This window comes from Vanacampus margaritifer, chromosome 1, assembly GCF_051991255.1.
Source record: "Vanacampus margaritifer isolate UIUO_Vmar chromosome 1, RoL_Vmar_1.0, whole genome shotgun sequence".
NCBI lineage: Eukaryota > Metazoa > Chordata > Actinopteri > Syngnathiformes > Syngnathidae > Vanacampus > Vanacampus margaritifer.
The window spans coordinates 64,825,126-64,839,834 of record NC_135432.1 but is presented as its reverse complement, the minus strand read 5'-3'; the positions used below and the strand labels follow the sequence as shown (position 1 = coordinate 64,839,834).

The 14,709-nt window shown below is 39.2% G+C and overlaps 1 protein-coding gene across 5 annotated transcripts in view; it reads right to left on the bottom strand.

The window, feature by feature from the left end:
* Positions 1 to 659: 659 nt before the first annotated feature.
* Positions 660 to 14,709, bottom strand: part of hltf (helicase-like transcription factor) — a 22,323-nt gene continuing 8,273 nt past the window's right edge. For 4 of the 5 annotated variants that reach the window (XM_077561494.1, XM_077561502.1, XM_077561511.1 and 1 more), the window contains exons 14-26: positions 13,364 to 13,458; positions 13,116 to 13,259; positions 11,616 to 11,775; positions 11,164 to 11,235; positions 10,939 to 11,074; positions 10,017 to 10,196; positions 7,847 to 7,962; positions 6,457 to 6,638; positions 5,363 to 5,488; positions 3,898 to 4,010; positions 3,620 to 3,800; positions 1,106 to 1,186; positions 660 to 1,025 (exon numbers count right to left, since the gene is read on the bottom strand). In XM_077561494.1, the coding sequence (XP_077417620.1) occupies positions 882 to 1,025; positions 1,106 to 1,186; positions 3,620 to 3,800; positions 3,898 to 4,010; positions 5,363 to 5,488; positions 6,457 to 6,638; positions 7,847 to 7,962; positions 10,017 to 10,196; positions 10,939 to 11,074; positions 11,164 to 11,235; positions 11,616 to 11,775; positions 13,116 to 13,259; positions 13,364 to 13,458 (1,730 nt within the window). In that variant the 3' untranslated portion in view covers positions 660 to 881. The remainder of the gene's footprint in view (positions 1,026 to 1,105; positions 1,187 to 3,619; positions 3,801 to 3,897; positions 4,011 to 5,362; positions 5,489 to 6,456; positions 6,639 to 7,846; positions 7,963 to 10,016; positions 10,197 to 10,938; positions 11,075 to 11,163; positions 11,236 to 11,615; positions 11,776 to 13,115; positions 13,260 to 13,363; positions 13,459 to 14,709) is intronic. The other variant, XM_077561528.1, reaches the window with a different exon arrangement.

The following is a 14,709-nucleotide window of genomic DNA, read 5'->3' as shown; positions in this document are numbered from 1 at the left end:
GGCACAAGTTGACTTAGAAAATTTTTGAGAACCAAGTCAACTTTTTTTGAAATATTTTCAGAGTGCCTCTCAAAAATTTTCTAAGTCAACTTTTTTCAAAATATTTTCAGAGTGCCACTTCCCAACTTTTTTCAAAATATTTCGAAAAAAGTTGACTTAGAAAATTTAACATTTTTTTACTCGCCTGACACCTGCGTATCAAATACACACAATACAATACACGCTTTTTATCAATGGCGGCCTTCCCTCCATTTTACCGCAAGAGACCGGCCCACAATTTAGAGCAGCCTATTAATTAATGCATTTCATCTTTGATTCGTGTGGTCAATGTAATTTTTCTTCACACCGCAAGCAAACATGGTTGAGAAGTCAAGTCTCTTACCATCCAGAAAATGTGACATCATACAGCCAATCGACGGCTCAATGACTTATCAGCCATGTTTCTTTTGATTAATGCTGGATGAAAAACGCAGCATACGGGTCTTCCTAAAACCGTACACGAAAACATTCTTAAGAAACATGAGTCTCTATAAATTGCTATACTTCCTAATCCACCACAACTCGTGATAGCAGCACAAAAATTCTGCAATGATGCTTTGCTGGCATGTTTTTGGAATGTGGGAAGAGTACGCGAAATAGGAAACCCAGAATTCCAAAAGTGTGAGGCAGAAATGCTGCCTGGGCACATTTTTATTCAAGAACAGTCAAACAAAGCTTCACGGTGATATTTGGAACATTTGTGGCTTGGGTTTGTTTATGACGATTGCTTTCCCCGCCCCTGACCTAACTGAAAACGTGGAGCGCCTTGATCCTAACATAACGTAACGAATTTGAGTTGGTAACATAGGAAAAGGGAGAGAGGGGGCGCTCTTGTCCACTTTCTACAACTCCATGAGCGCCTTGATGTCATTGATGCGCGACGTCTTGCGGTCGGCGTCCACAGAGCCGAACGCCGCCTCCACCAGGTCCTGCTTCTGCTTCTGGATCTTCACCATGTTCTCCTCCACAGAGTTCTTCACGATGAACTGCAGCATGTACACACACACACACGTACGTTTCGGTATATTTTTTCCCGGAAAGTAAAGCTTGTCTCCCATTTTCCCACCTTGGTGACAAAGACTTTTCTCTTCTGACCCAGACGGTGGCAGCGGTCGATGCATTGCTCCTCTGTAGCTGGGTTCCAAGCCTAAAGAGACACAAAGTTAAGAGCTGGGCGATATCATCTTCAAATGAAATCGGATTTTAACCTATTTATCTTTACGTGAAAAGAAAGCAAACGACATTTCAAAACATGATTCGCTTCCCCATCACACTTCATTGTTTCTTTTTCCTGACAAGCTGTGAAGGTTTTTTTCCCCAGGATTACTTGCAGTCAACTTCCACAAAGATGACAGAAATCAATGTTAGTGTTTAATGATAAGGTGAAAAGTGATTCTTCTAGGGGGGAAAAGTGCCGTTTATCAAAACTATTGTTCTAAAAACATGGAACCTACATGGAATCTGTTTCCGTTTTGCAGCAATTAGCATCAGAATATAGCTAAGTTTCATCATTATTCACAAATCTGTTTAAAACTGTAGGGGAAAGAGAAAGGACTTTCATGGCCCTGGTTGATCTCTTATACTCTGCTGCCATGAGTATGAAAACTTAGGGAATTTTTTTTATTGTGGATTTAGAACAGATATAAAATTTGCAATTAATCGCGAAGTCATGCGATTAACTCTTTGACTGCCAAAAACGTTAAATAACGTTTAGTAAAATCCTATGGAGGAGTGCCAAAGACGTTAAAAGACGTTTTTTTTAAAACAGAGGTGAAACTAACCATTTTCTATTGTTGATTACTGAAAAACGGAATAAGGTAGAAACAAACTTTTTTTTCTGATGAAAGATGAGTCCAATCTTTCATTTGGTAGTATGTGTGTTTCCATAGTCCAAACACATATTTTTCTGTGGACCTTGAAAGATCAGTCAAAAATGCTTAAATCGGCTGGCACCCACGGCATCCCTTTTCTGAAAACGTCTGGCAGTCAAAGAGTTAATTAAAATTTAATTTAATTTAATTTAATTTTAAATTTAAATTTAAATTTTAATTGCCTGGATAATAAAAATAGCAAGATACTACTTTATTCAAATAAATATCCAACTTAATATTAATAAAACTACAACTACACTAAGGCTAAAAATGAGGCTTTACTCGATCAGCGATCTCTTATACTCTGCTGCCACCTGCTGGCCGTTTTTGTAATAACTACCATTGCTTCAACCGTTCTGTGCAGTTGAGAGGCTGCATCAAAGCCTTCTGTACGCTCTAACATAAAAACACAAACGTATAAATACGTCTTTTGGACACTTAAAACATTTAAAATTGAACATATTTATATATGTTTTTGAGAGGAAATGAGTTAACACGAGTATGAAAACTTAAGGAATTTTTTTTATTGTGGATTTAGAAAAGATATAAAATTTGCAATTAATCGTGAATTAACTAAGTCATGCGATTAATTAAAATTAAAAATTTTACTTGCCTGACACCCCTAATAAAAAAATATCTGATAATAAAAATAGTAAGATACTACTTCATTCAAATAAATATCCAACTTAATATTAATAAAACTACAACTACACTAACGCTAAAAATGAGGCTTTACTCGATCAGCGATCTCTTATACTCTGCTGCCACCTGCTGGCCGTTTTTGTAATAACTACCATTGCTTCAACCGTTCTGTGCAGTTGAGAGGCTGCATCAAAGCCTTCTGTACGCTCTAGCATAAAAACACAAACGTATAAATACGTCTTTTGGACACTTAAAACATTTAATATTGAACATATTTATATACGTTTTTGAGAGGAAATGAGTTAACACGAGTATGAAAACTTAGGGAATTTTTTTTATTGTGGATTTAGCAGATATAAAATTTGCAATTAATCGTGAATTAACTAAGTCATGCGATTAATTAAAATTAAAAATTTTACTTGCCTGACACCCCTAATAAAAAAATATCTGATAATAAAAATAGTAAGATACTACTTCATTCAAATAAATATCCAACTTAATATTAATAACACTACAACTACACTAACGCTAAAAATGAGGCGAATTAAAAAAATAATAATAAAAAAAAAAAGATCATAAATATGATCAAAAGATGGACCAATATATCAATCGAAAGAACTTTTCTTTTTTTTTACTCTAGCGTCAAACCCCACTATTCGCAGGGAATTGGGACCGGCCTGGGCTACAAATTGACAAAATTCCCGATTTGACACCTATTCACTTATAAACATTCAAAACTTGGAAACTAGGGCGAAACGCCCGTCGCCCACTTAAAAAGAAAAAAAAAATGAAAACAACGTCCCTGGAGTGAACACAATTGTTGTTCCACTTGGGATACCAACACCGCATTTTACAGTACTTATTTTCAAATAAAAAATAGGATTTTACTTGCCTAAAATTATGACTATTCTTGTTAAAATTAAACTAAAATGGCACAAAAATATGACAAAAAAAAATACAATTTTATTTATCCTTCTCTTCAAATCCTACTACTATTTTAGTAAAAATAGGACTTTATTTGTTAGCCTACATCTGCTCTCCCCCCTCTACACAGATAGTGTACTCACGGGATCCATGAGGAAGACATGGGAGGCGGCGGTGAGGTTGAGTCCCACCCCCCCGGCTTTGAGCGACAGCAGCATGATGGCCGGGCTGCTCGGGGTCCCACTCTGGAATTCTTGGATCACCTGGGTGCGCTTCTTTTGGCTCATAGTGCCGTCCAGGCGCACAAACCTGAAGCCGTGCTCCCTAACCCGGACAACGTCACGCGTCAAATGATGAGCGGCCTTTGGGACTTGATTGACAGGCGGGTATCATGTATTGTGCGCATGTGTGCGTGCGTTACCTGAGCGGCGTCTCCAGGATGGTGAGGAAGCGAGTGAATTGCGAGACCACCAGACATTTGATGCTGCTGTCTTCACGTTGCAGGCGGAGCAGGTTGCCAATCAGCGCTTGGATCTGCGCACACGCACACACACACACACACATAGCGACATCATTAGAAACAAAACAGGCATGCTTACTGTCACACAGGGAAATGATCTGCTGCTCAGTACAATTCGAGTGTGGGAAATGTTTCTTTAGCGGTTGACTTGTTTTGACACCTGTCTGGCGGTTAGGTAAGTTGACGTGTTAAAAATGAGCTTTGTCATCTTTGGCTTCAGCTCAGACTGACTACACAACTGCAAGTCGGCATTTTTCTTTTTCTTTTCTACATCTTCTGAATATTATGAGTTTTCCCCCCCAAAATATAATCCTCCCATTGTGAGTTATGACTTCTAATCAAACTTATTGTCATAGAATTCAGAAGAAAAAAAAACTAGTATTTTTTATTTTTTTAAGAATTCACCATGACAGATTCCAGCTCATTCAATTATTTTCTTTTTTTAAATAAAATAAACAAATTTTTTTTTAAATATATATATACATATATATATATATATATATATATATATACTTTTTTTTTTGTATGTGGGTGAGTATGTGTATGTGCGTGTGTGTATTCATCAGTTCACCTAAAGCCCGTTAAAAAAAAAAATCCCATACTAATAATATAATATAATAATAAATTGCCAAATGCAGAAACATCAATGTAAGTTATCACGATGTAGTGACAACATAAGTGACAATAATTTGATACGCACGTATAAACATGGTCTACGAATATAGAATTAGGTTAAAAAATTCTATATACGTAGACCATGTTTCTATAAATTTTGATATTTGGTTTTTATTTGAGGCAGATATTTTTTCCATTAAAATTCATTTCATTTATTTCCTATTTGACTGTTTTCTTATGATTTTTCTTTTCTTTCTATAATTATTGTCACTTATGTTGATTAATGTTATGATTAATTATGATAATAATATATGATTAATTCAATTCAATAATTTCAATCAATCAATTAATCATCTTTCTCACAGGGAAATAAATTTAAAAAATACAACTTAAAATATTGCACTTAAAAAACTTTTTTATTCTTGTAAAATTCTGACTTTTTCTTCAAATGAAATTTGAATTCCTGAAAAAATGTAATTGGCAAGTATACTTGTCAAAGTAAGTGAATGAGTTCATGTCTAATGTCACAAATTTATTTAAGTATCTAGTTTCAAAAAAATTGCTTGCGGCTGCACCGTCCGTGTGCAAGACTTGTCAAGCTAGCAGCAGCAACACAAAATTATGACATAAAAAAAAAAATTGCATTTTTTTTATTTCTATTTGAATTAGTGGTTAACTTCTAACTTGTGACAGTTAGGCTCGTCACGATCATGTTTGTACATGCAGATTTGTGAAGGCGTTCTAGCGTTACCTTGGAGCTAGTCCTCCACTTGCCAGGACTTCTTTCTCCGTTCTCTTCCGCCATCTCTTCCTGCGGGAACTCCACCAGCTCGTTGATCTTGATGTCACTCCGACACAAGGGGCAGCGAGCGCTCTCCTATATTTGCACAAGTCAAGTCAAACGTATGTTCTGTGACCCCATGAGTCTATAACACACTACAGGGATGTGATTTGACCAAAGTGAAATTATCTGAAAATTTAGCCGGGGGTCTGGGGGCCGCTGGCACCCAGCTAGGTCCAGGAAGCGAAGCCCCCCGAAGCTCATGGGTTTTCCGTGTTTTTAAGTACTTTCAATGCACTCACATGACAAAGAAATAGACAAAACAACAGCATAAATTTTCAATGTATATTGAACTATCCCATATAAAATGGCAGTTTTAGTCAACTCAAAATCAGTCACATTCAAAAACATTGGACTGCCTTTGCTTTTAAAAACTATCACTGAGAATATCATCATATCTAACTAATGTGATTACTAAGTTAACACATAAATAATGTTGAGGGGTTCAAATTTCATGAACAAATAATTGTATCATGACCAAATGAAAAGTAACTCATATTAGAGCATACCACAAATGTCTTTGTTATAGCAGAAGATGTTATCTGTCGGAGTCATGTGCATACACAATGAACTACCCAAAAAAAAAAAAATAATAAAAAATATTTGGGGGGGGGGGGGGGGGGGATAAAAAAAGCGGAATTCCGCGAATTAGCGGAAAAATCACATCCCTGACACTAGTTTGATTAATACTGTGTTTGTGGAATAAGAAGCAGAAAAATCAACGCCTTTTTTTGCCATCTCAGGGAGCTGCCAGTTAATTGTGTGCTGCCACCTGCTGTCAACTGAAAATGACATCACAGTTACCAGCCTGCGAACGTCATGGCTCACCTGTTTTATGGATTTGGGCACGTGACGTACACAAGGCAAGCCTGTGGGCACTGTGGTGTCAATTTCAGTCGTGAGTAGGTGGCAGTATACAGGCAGGAAGTCATGTAGTTCAAGCGAAGTTTTTCAGAAGTTTTAGGCTGAAGAATCGAGTCCCCCCCCGCCATTTGAAGGAGTACCTGCTCGGTGCCGATGACCTGTGCTATGCATGGGCGGCAGTAGACGTGGGCGCAGTGCGTGATGACGGGCAGGCGCACCGAGTCGAGACACACGGAGCACTCCTCGTCTGAGCCGCTGGCCAGCACCACACGCAGCTTCTCGATCAGACGCTTGCGTAGCTCAGCTGGCGTGGACGCCGAGCCTGCGTGGAACGGAGAACCGTCGCTACATGTAAGCTAGCGATCGAACCGTTCACATAAAATGACACGTTTTCCCCCCCAAAAAATAATCCTGAAAAAAGGAGACCATTTTCAAAACAAGAACTTTACAAATTAGAAAATACTAATTAATTTTTAATTAATTATTTAAATTTTTAAAATTACAACCTTTACAATATTAATTTTATAATAAGATTTTAAAATTTTATACTTTGTCCTTCAAAATTTAAGTTTAAAAAAAGATGTTCTTGTAAATAACACTTTAAAAAATAATAATAATAAAAATAAAATGTGGTTTTATTCTTCTAAAATGCCACCTTGACGCATGCCGCCCCCTAAAAAATTTTTTTATAAAAATAAAATGTGGTTTTATTCTTCTAAAATGCCACCTTGACGCATGCCGCCCCCTAAAAAAAAAATTAATAAAAATAAAATGTGGTTTTATTCTTCTAAAATGCCACCTTGACGCATGCCGCCCCCGAAAACCTGAAGTTTTCCTGGAAATTCCACAATATTAAAAATAATTGATCTCAGCTCCTGAAGCAGATAGAAACATAATTCCAAAAATATTTTGGAGCTTACACCGGTGACATTCGCACAAACCTAAGTTTATTATTATAAACCTTCAAAATATATTTTTTAGAAATCAACAACCAAATGTCGCATCTGCGGGTGTATAACTTCAAATATATTTACCTTCAACACTGGAGTGCAGTTGTAAGAACCTCGGGGGATCGGGGTAATTATTCGTCGTTCATTCCGTTACAAAGCCGTCAAAATTAATTAATTAAAAAATAAAATAAAATTACCACTTTGATCTCATATTACGTCCGGAAAGTTAAAAAAAAGAAATCTTTATTGTACAATTGAGAATTTACTCTTCCAATACCCACACGTTTTTCTCATAAAATTACAAATTAATTCTGTTACATTTTGCACAATTGTGAAATTATTCTCATATTAAAGACATTTTTTTCTCATAAAATCACTGATTAATTCTCATAAATTTATCACAGAATTGCAAATACAGCTTCTCGCACAATTAGGATTTTATTCTTTGTATGATTAGAATTTTTCCGTCGAAGATTGCGACAGTAAAACTTTGTTCCTAGAAAATGACATTATTCCCACATTGCTCATTTTTCCTCATGAAAACAATTTTGATTCTCATCATTGCAGAGGAGGTGCGCACCTGCATCTGAGGTGGTGTTAGCCAGCAGGTCAGGGTGGCAGCAATGCTGTCGCAGCCTCATCAGGATGGCCAGGACGTCTGCGTAATTCCTCAAAACTGTGCCTTCAGCAACATATCTACTCAAAACAAAAACACAAAATATCATCAAGTAGGACTGGGTGGCTCATTAATTTGGCAATTAGGAGGTGTTAGTTTATTAGGATGTTTTTTTTTATTTTTGCTGGGTTAGCATAGTGGATATTATTTATACACATACATTGAGAAACGTATTGTGAAAAAAAATATATATATAAAGCCCGTATTTTGCACATAAACATATTTTGTCCATACTGAAATTAGCATTTTTGTCAGACATCTGGTTAGGAAGCGCATGGTCCTATGTACCCCCCCCCCCCCAAAAAAAAAGTACAGACGCTCCCCTACTTACGAACATTCGAGTTACGAACAACGGTACATACGAACATGTCTGCGCGTGTGTCGGAAAATGTCCCGAAAGAGATGCTGTAAATTAGATTTTGTATTGCGCGCCTTTTTCCGAGTGTTTTCGCTCATAGATAAAGCCATCGCACTCTTCGAGCAGCAAGACCCAAATATTGAACATTGCACAAAGGTTTTTTGGACTTTTATGGACAGAATTTCTAGGCGTAGCCGAGGCGTTGAGGGGGTCCGGTTTGGTGGCCTCAGCATTGCATCTCTGCTTTTTGCAGATGATGTGGTGCTGTTGGCTTCTTCAAGCCGTGACCTCCAGCTCTCACTGGAGCGGTTCGCAGCCGAGTGTGAAGCGGTTGGGATGAGGATCAGCACCTCCAAATCCGAGACCATGGTCCTCAGTCGGAAAAGGGTGGAGTGCCCTCTCCGGGTCGGGGAGGAGGTCCTGCCCCAAGTGGAGGAGTTCAAGTATCTTGGGGTCTTGTTCACGAGTGAGGGTAGGTTAGAGCGGGAGATCGACAGGCGGATCGGTGCAGCGTCTGCAGTGATGCGGACGCTGTATCGGTCCGTTGTGGTGAAGAAGGAGCTGAGCCCAAAGGCAAAGCTCTCGATTTACCGGTCGATCTACGTTCCTACCCTCACCTATGGTCACGAGCTGTGGGTCGTGACCGAAAGAACAAGATCCCGGATACAAGCGGCCGAAATGAGTTTCCTCCGCAGGGTAGCCGGGCTCTCCCTTAGAGATAGGGTGAGAAGCTCGGTCATCCGAGAGGGACTCAGCGTCGAGCCGCTACTCCTCCACGTTGAGAGGAACCAGTTGAGGTGGCTCGGGCATCTGGTTCGGATGCCTCCTGGACGCCTCCCTGGGGAGGTGTTCCGGGCTTGTCCTACCGGCAGGAGGCCCCGGGGACGACCCAGGACACGCTGGAGAGACTATGTCTCTCGGCTGTCCTGGGAACGCCTTGGGGTCCCGTCGGATGAGCTGGCTGAAGTGGCTGGGGAGAGGGAAGTCTGGGCTTCCCTGCTAAAGCTGCTGCCCCCGCGACCCGACCCCGGATAAGCGGAAGAAGACGGACGGGCACAAAGGTTGCAAATCAATTGAATGATGCCATACAGTGCTACCGTATCATTTATGATGAAAAAAAGAAGGAAACTAGGCAATCGTCGTTGGATCGCGTCTTTCGGCCAGTTTCTAGTAAATCCTCCAAGGAAGATACTCATCAACCTCTTCTTCTCCTCGACCCTCAACTTCTTCCTAAGTGTTCTTCCATTAAGTGTCTCTCGCTCTCTCTAACATACAGTACTGTACGTATTCTCTCCATTTTATTAAAAGTTTTTTTCAGTACAAGCCAATGCAGGTTACTTGTACAAGCCTTAAACATACTTATATAAACCTTCAATATACTTATATGGGCTTTAAACATAAATTATAATACAAAATATAGCACTGAAGCAACTTACGAACGAATTCACCTTACGAACGATCGCTCGGAACGGAACTCGTTCGTAAGTTGGGGAGCGTCTGTATCACTAATGAAAAATTGTGGCCCCCTTCAGCATTTAAGCATTAAGAAGAGAGGATGTCACTATAACGACTTGATGTGTTTGGAATAATGTCAGTCATTCTTTTTCTTTAAGCAAATGAGTGAAAACAAATCGATTCAAACCAGAAATCATATTTCGGGGGAACAAAATTGATGTTTAAAAATATCCATCACTTTTTTTTTTTTATCTGGCGTACCTGCCGATGGTGTTTCTTCCTTCATTGAGTGCCAGCTCGTACTCCTCTCGCTCTGCGGCGCTGAGCTCCACCTGCTCCACGCATACGGTCTTGTCTGGCAGCGACACCAGCGGGCGACCATCGACTTTGCTGCTCTTGGTGCGGCGCAGTGTGATGCACTTCACCAGCGTCTGGAGGTTCCTGACAAACATATTTGTTAAGGCGGATCAATATCATTTTTTTCCCTACAAACCTTTTAACTCATTCAAACCCGTATAAATATGTTTTTTAATACTTTTTCTTCATTCCCAAAAACATATTTATACGTTTTTTTTATGTTTTTTTTTTTTTTTAAATGCTAGAGCATACATACGGCTTTGATACAGCTTCTGACATGTGGAGGTCGCTTAAAGCAATAGTAGTTATTACAAAAAAGAGTATAAAAGATCAGCCAAGGCTATGTTGCAACAAGCTCTTTTTGTCAGTGTTTTCCAGTCTAATGCAAATTACTGCAAAACGGAAACAGACACAAATATACTTTTTTTTTCCTGATGACCTTTTGGTAGGTTCCATGTTTTAATAGCAATAGAACACAATATTCTGTGGGCCTTGCAAAATCAGTCAAAATCCAGTTAAAAACAGCCGGGAGCAAAGGGGGTTGCTTCAGTGAAAATGGCTGCGAGTTTAATTCTGCTGAAATGCAAAACACACCACACAGAAAAAAAATATACTATTTTGTTATTATCAACTTTTATATATGTCTACTATATGCAAGTTTTTAACTTTCAGTACTGCCAGCCTTGCAATTTCATTTTAGCCATTTGACAAGGACAATATGATGCGTATGGTTACCATTTTTGAAAAAAAAAAAAAATATCCTTTAGAAATAATAAAGTTTGCAGTGAAAGGAAGACTATAAGCTGAACGGTAAAAGACGCCTTACTGCAGGCCGACTCTGTCTCCTTGCATCACGGGCCTCTGGATGACTCGATTCCACCACTCCCTCACGTCGAAGGGCTTGAGGCGCAGGAAGGCCAGCAGCATCCACAAGTCCTTCACGCTGTTCTGGATGGGCGTGCCTGGATGGGGGGGGGGGAGGGACAGAGTCATAAGTTAACGCACCTGCGTCGCCGTGACGACTGACAATGGCACTCAGTCGAGCGCAGACCTCCGCCACGGTGGACTAATCCAGATTGCAGCGGTCTGTCTAGCAAGTCAACAAATACTCGGCAAAGAACAGCTGAAACAAGACAGATTTGCAGGCATTGGAACACAACATTCAGATTGTTATTCCCCCCCTCATTAAAATATTTTTAAAGGAAGTGAATTACAGGAATTCTGAACATTCTGAAAATTACTTCTTCCTTTTAAAAATATGTTTTAAAATGTAGACTAAGGGGTTCATAACATTTAAAATGATTTCCTTGTATGCCAATGAGTTTTTTCCGTTCAGAATGAAAATAATGTTACAGTGGCTTACAATAATACTAAATATATATTTTTAGGATTTAAACCTCTGCCTCACTTTCAGCCTATTTCAATGTTGGCCATTATGGTCGTACTCGGGAGAGCCTAGTATCTGCCTCCAGTTCTCTTGAGCGCGTGTGTTCGTGTACCTACCGGACAGAATCCAGCGTCGCTCGGCCCTGAGTTCCAGAACGGCCTTGCTCATCTGCGTGTTGGGGTTCCGGACCACGTGGCCCTCGTCTAGCACCACCCTCAACCAGTTGATTTCATGCAGGGGACTGTTGACGTCTTGCAGAAGAGTCCTGTTCTTACCCTGAACACAAATGTGCTCCCATCAGACTGTGAAGGAGCCAGAAGGGCAACTAGTAGAGCGCGGACCTCCCCCAACAACAAACACTCATCTCAAGGGGTCCAAAATTGACCTTTTCCTATATTTTTAGGGGTGTGAAGTACCTGGCGATTCGATTCGATTCGAGACCGATTAATCCCCGATCCGAATCTATAAATTGATGAATGCGATTTTTTAAAACTCAAATTTAGAAAATACTAATCAGTAAACTTGTACACTGTAAGATTTGTATGAAAATGTATTTATCTGAAAATGCAGGCTTATAACTGAGCCACTGCATTTAACTCTTTGACTGCCAAAAACGTTAAATAACGTTTAGTAAAATCCTATGGAGGAGTGCCAAAGGCGTTAAAAGACGTTTGTTTCAAAACAGAGGTGAAACTAACCATTTTCTATTGTTGATTACTGAAAAACGGAATAAGGTAGAAACAAACTTTTTTTTCTGATGAAAGATGAGAGTCCAATCTTTCATTTGGTAGTATGTGTGTTTCCATAGTCCAAACACATAATTTTCTGTGGACCTTGAAAGATCAGTCAAAAATGCTTAAATCGGCTGGCACCCAAGGCATCCCTTTTCTGAAAACGTCTGGCAGTCAAAGAGTTAACAAACAGGTTGCAGTCTGTTTCATGTTTGAACAGCACTGAAATAAAATTTTACGGCTTAATGTTTCATTAATATAACATTCTTCAATGCTTAATGTGTGAATCCTAACCTTAAGACGTTTTGTTGAACATTTCCATAAAAAAATTGATGTTTAAAAACCGATTTGGCCGCATATTGAATCGATTCGAGAATTGCACGCTGTAATATCATGATATATTGCCGAATCGATTTTTTCTAACACCCCTAATATTTTTATTTAGAGTTGTTGAAGCTGGGCCTGAGCGATTTGTTTTCAGATTGAAATCGTGATTTCAGACGCAAGCACGTGATTGCCAAACTATGATCCAAGATTTCTTTTCAAACTCATCTAACATTTATTAATAAAAATTAATGATTTTTTTTTTAATACACCGGAAGTGTGCGTCTACGTACGGCAAAGATTCTCTATAACAGGGTTCACCAATTCCGGTCCATGAGGTCCAGACTCCTGCAGGTTTTTGGATGTTTCCGCCCACTAGCACACCTGATTCATATAATCAGCTCATCAGCATGCCTGATAACGATCCTGATCTTTTGTATCAGGTGTGTTGGAAGTCGGAAACAAACCCAGGCTACTAACTTAGCTCCTCCGTTCCGCGCCAAGAGCGAACTGGGGAAAAAAGTGGCAGAGAAAAATATCCCAAGAGCGTCAAGCACTGACCGAGAAGTCGGCGGCGAGCACGTTGTAAGTGGTGAGCACCACGTCCTGAGACGACAGGAAGCGGCTGTTTCTGTTGCGGTCGGGGCCGTGGTACATGTACACTTTCAGCTTGACGTCGGCTCGCACGTGCTCCTCAAACTGGTCCTGAGAAGACACACACGCGCACACACACACACGCGGGCCTTCCCGTTTAACCTTGTGGTCGTGGTTGCTCGTGCAGATGGTCGCCGCGGTGTGTCTGTGCCTACCAGCCAATTGCTGAGCACCGACAGCGGACATACGATGAGAGTGGCCCCTGCCGTTACGGCTTCGCCAGAGCTTTCTGTGGCGTAGTAACTGGGAGCTGTTAAAAGTAAAAACTTGCAAAGGTCAAATTAAAACCATTCAAATTCTTTTTTTAAGTAGAAATTTTATTTTACTCGTTTTCCCCAAAAAAGTTACAGTACAGTTCATCATATCCTTACTCTACTAACAGTCAGAGTTTCCACACATTCAACAATTCTTCAAACATGTATAAAACGCCTTTCGAAACTAAATCTCTGAATTTAAAGGGGGAGTCAACCTTAAACATGTCTTGACAATAATAAGTTATATGTGACCTCACTAGTCTAAACACGACATTCTGATTAATATATTTGCGGAATACGAGTTATGCAGCAAAATCCAGCAGTTTTTCTTCATCTCAGGGGGTGGCCATTTTGCCACTTGCTGTCGACTGAAGATGACATCACAGTTGCTCAGGGCTTCGGCAACGACCAGTCACAGCTCACCTGTTTTCTGAAGCTGAGCTGTGATGTGGTTGTTACCTGAGACCTGAGCAACATTGACGTCATGTTCAGTCAACAGCAAGTACAAAGTCTCAGGTAACAACACAGGGTTATTATAGTTTTGGAATTTTCATTTTAGTTTTTATTTTATTTTGTTTTGAGTTTTGTTTTTTTATTTATTTAGTTTTAATTAGTTTTCAGGGTGGTTCTGTTGTTTTTTAATTAGTTTTGGTTGTTTAAAAAAATGCTTGTTTTTTGTTAGTTTCAGTATTAGTTTTTGTAAAAAAAAAAATTAAAAAGTGTATTACTTGTGCACAATATTTAACTCATTTGCTCCCAAAGACGTATAAATACGTTCTATTTTAAATATTACCCATGCTCCCAAAGATGTATTTATACTTTTTTTTTTTTTAATGCTAATACAGGAGGCTTTGATGCAGTGTCTCAACTACACAGAACAGTGGAAGCAATGGTAGTTATTACAAAAACGGCCAGCAGGTGGCAGCAGAGTATAAGAGATCAGACAGGGCTATGTTGAAAAAAGGCTCTTTTCCCCACTGATTTGTGAATAATGATGAAACTTAGCTATATTCTAATGCTAATTGCTGCAAAATGGAAACATAGAAATATACTTTTTTTCTGATGAAAGAAGAGGATCTAATCTTTCTTTTGGTAGGTTCCATGTTTTTATAGCAATAGAACACAATATTCTGTGACCTTGCAAAATTAATTACCAAAGACTAAAACCAAAGACATTTTCGCTATAATTATATTTAGTTTTAGTTAGTCTTAATTTTTTCAAAAGCATGTTCGTTTTTATTTGATTT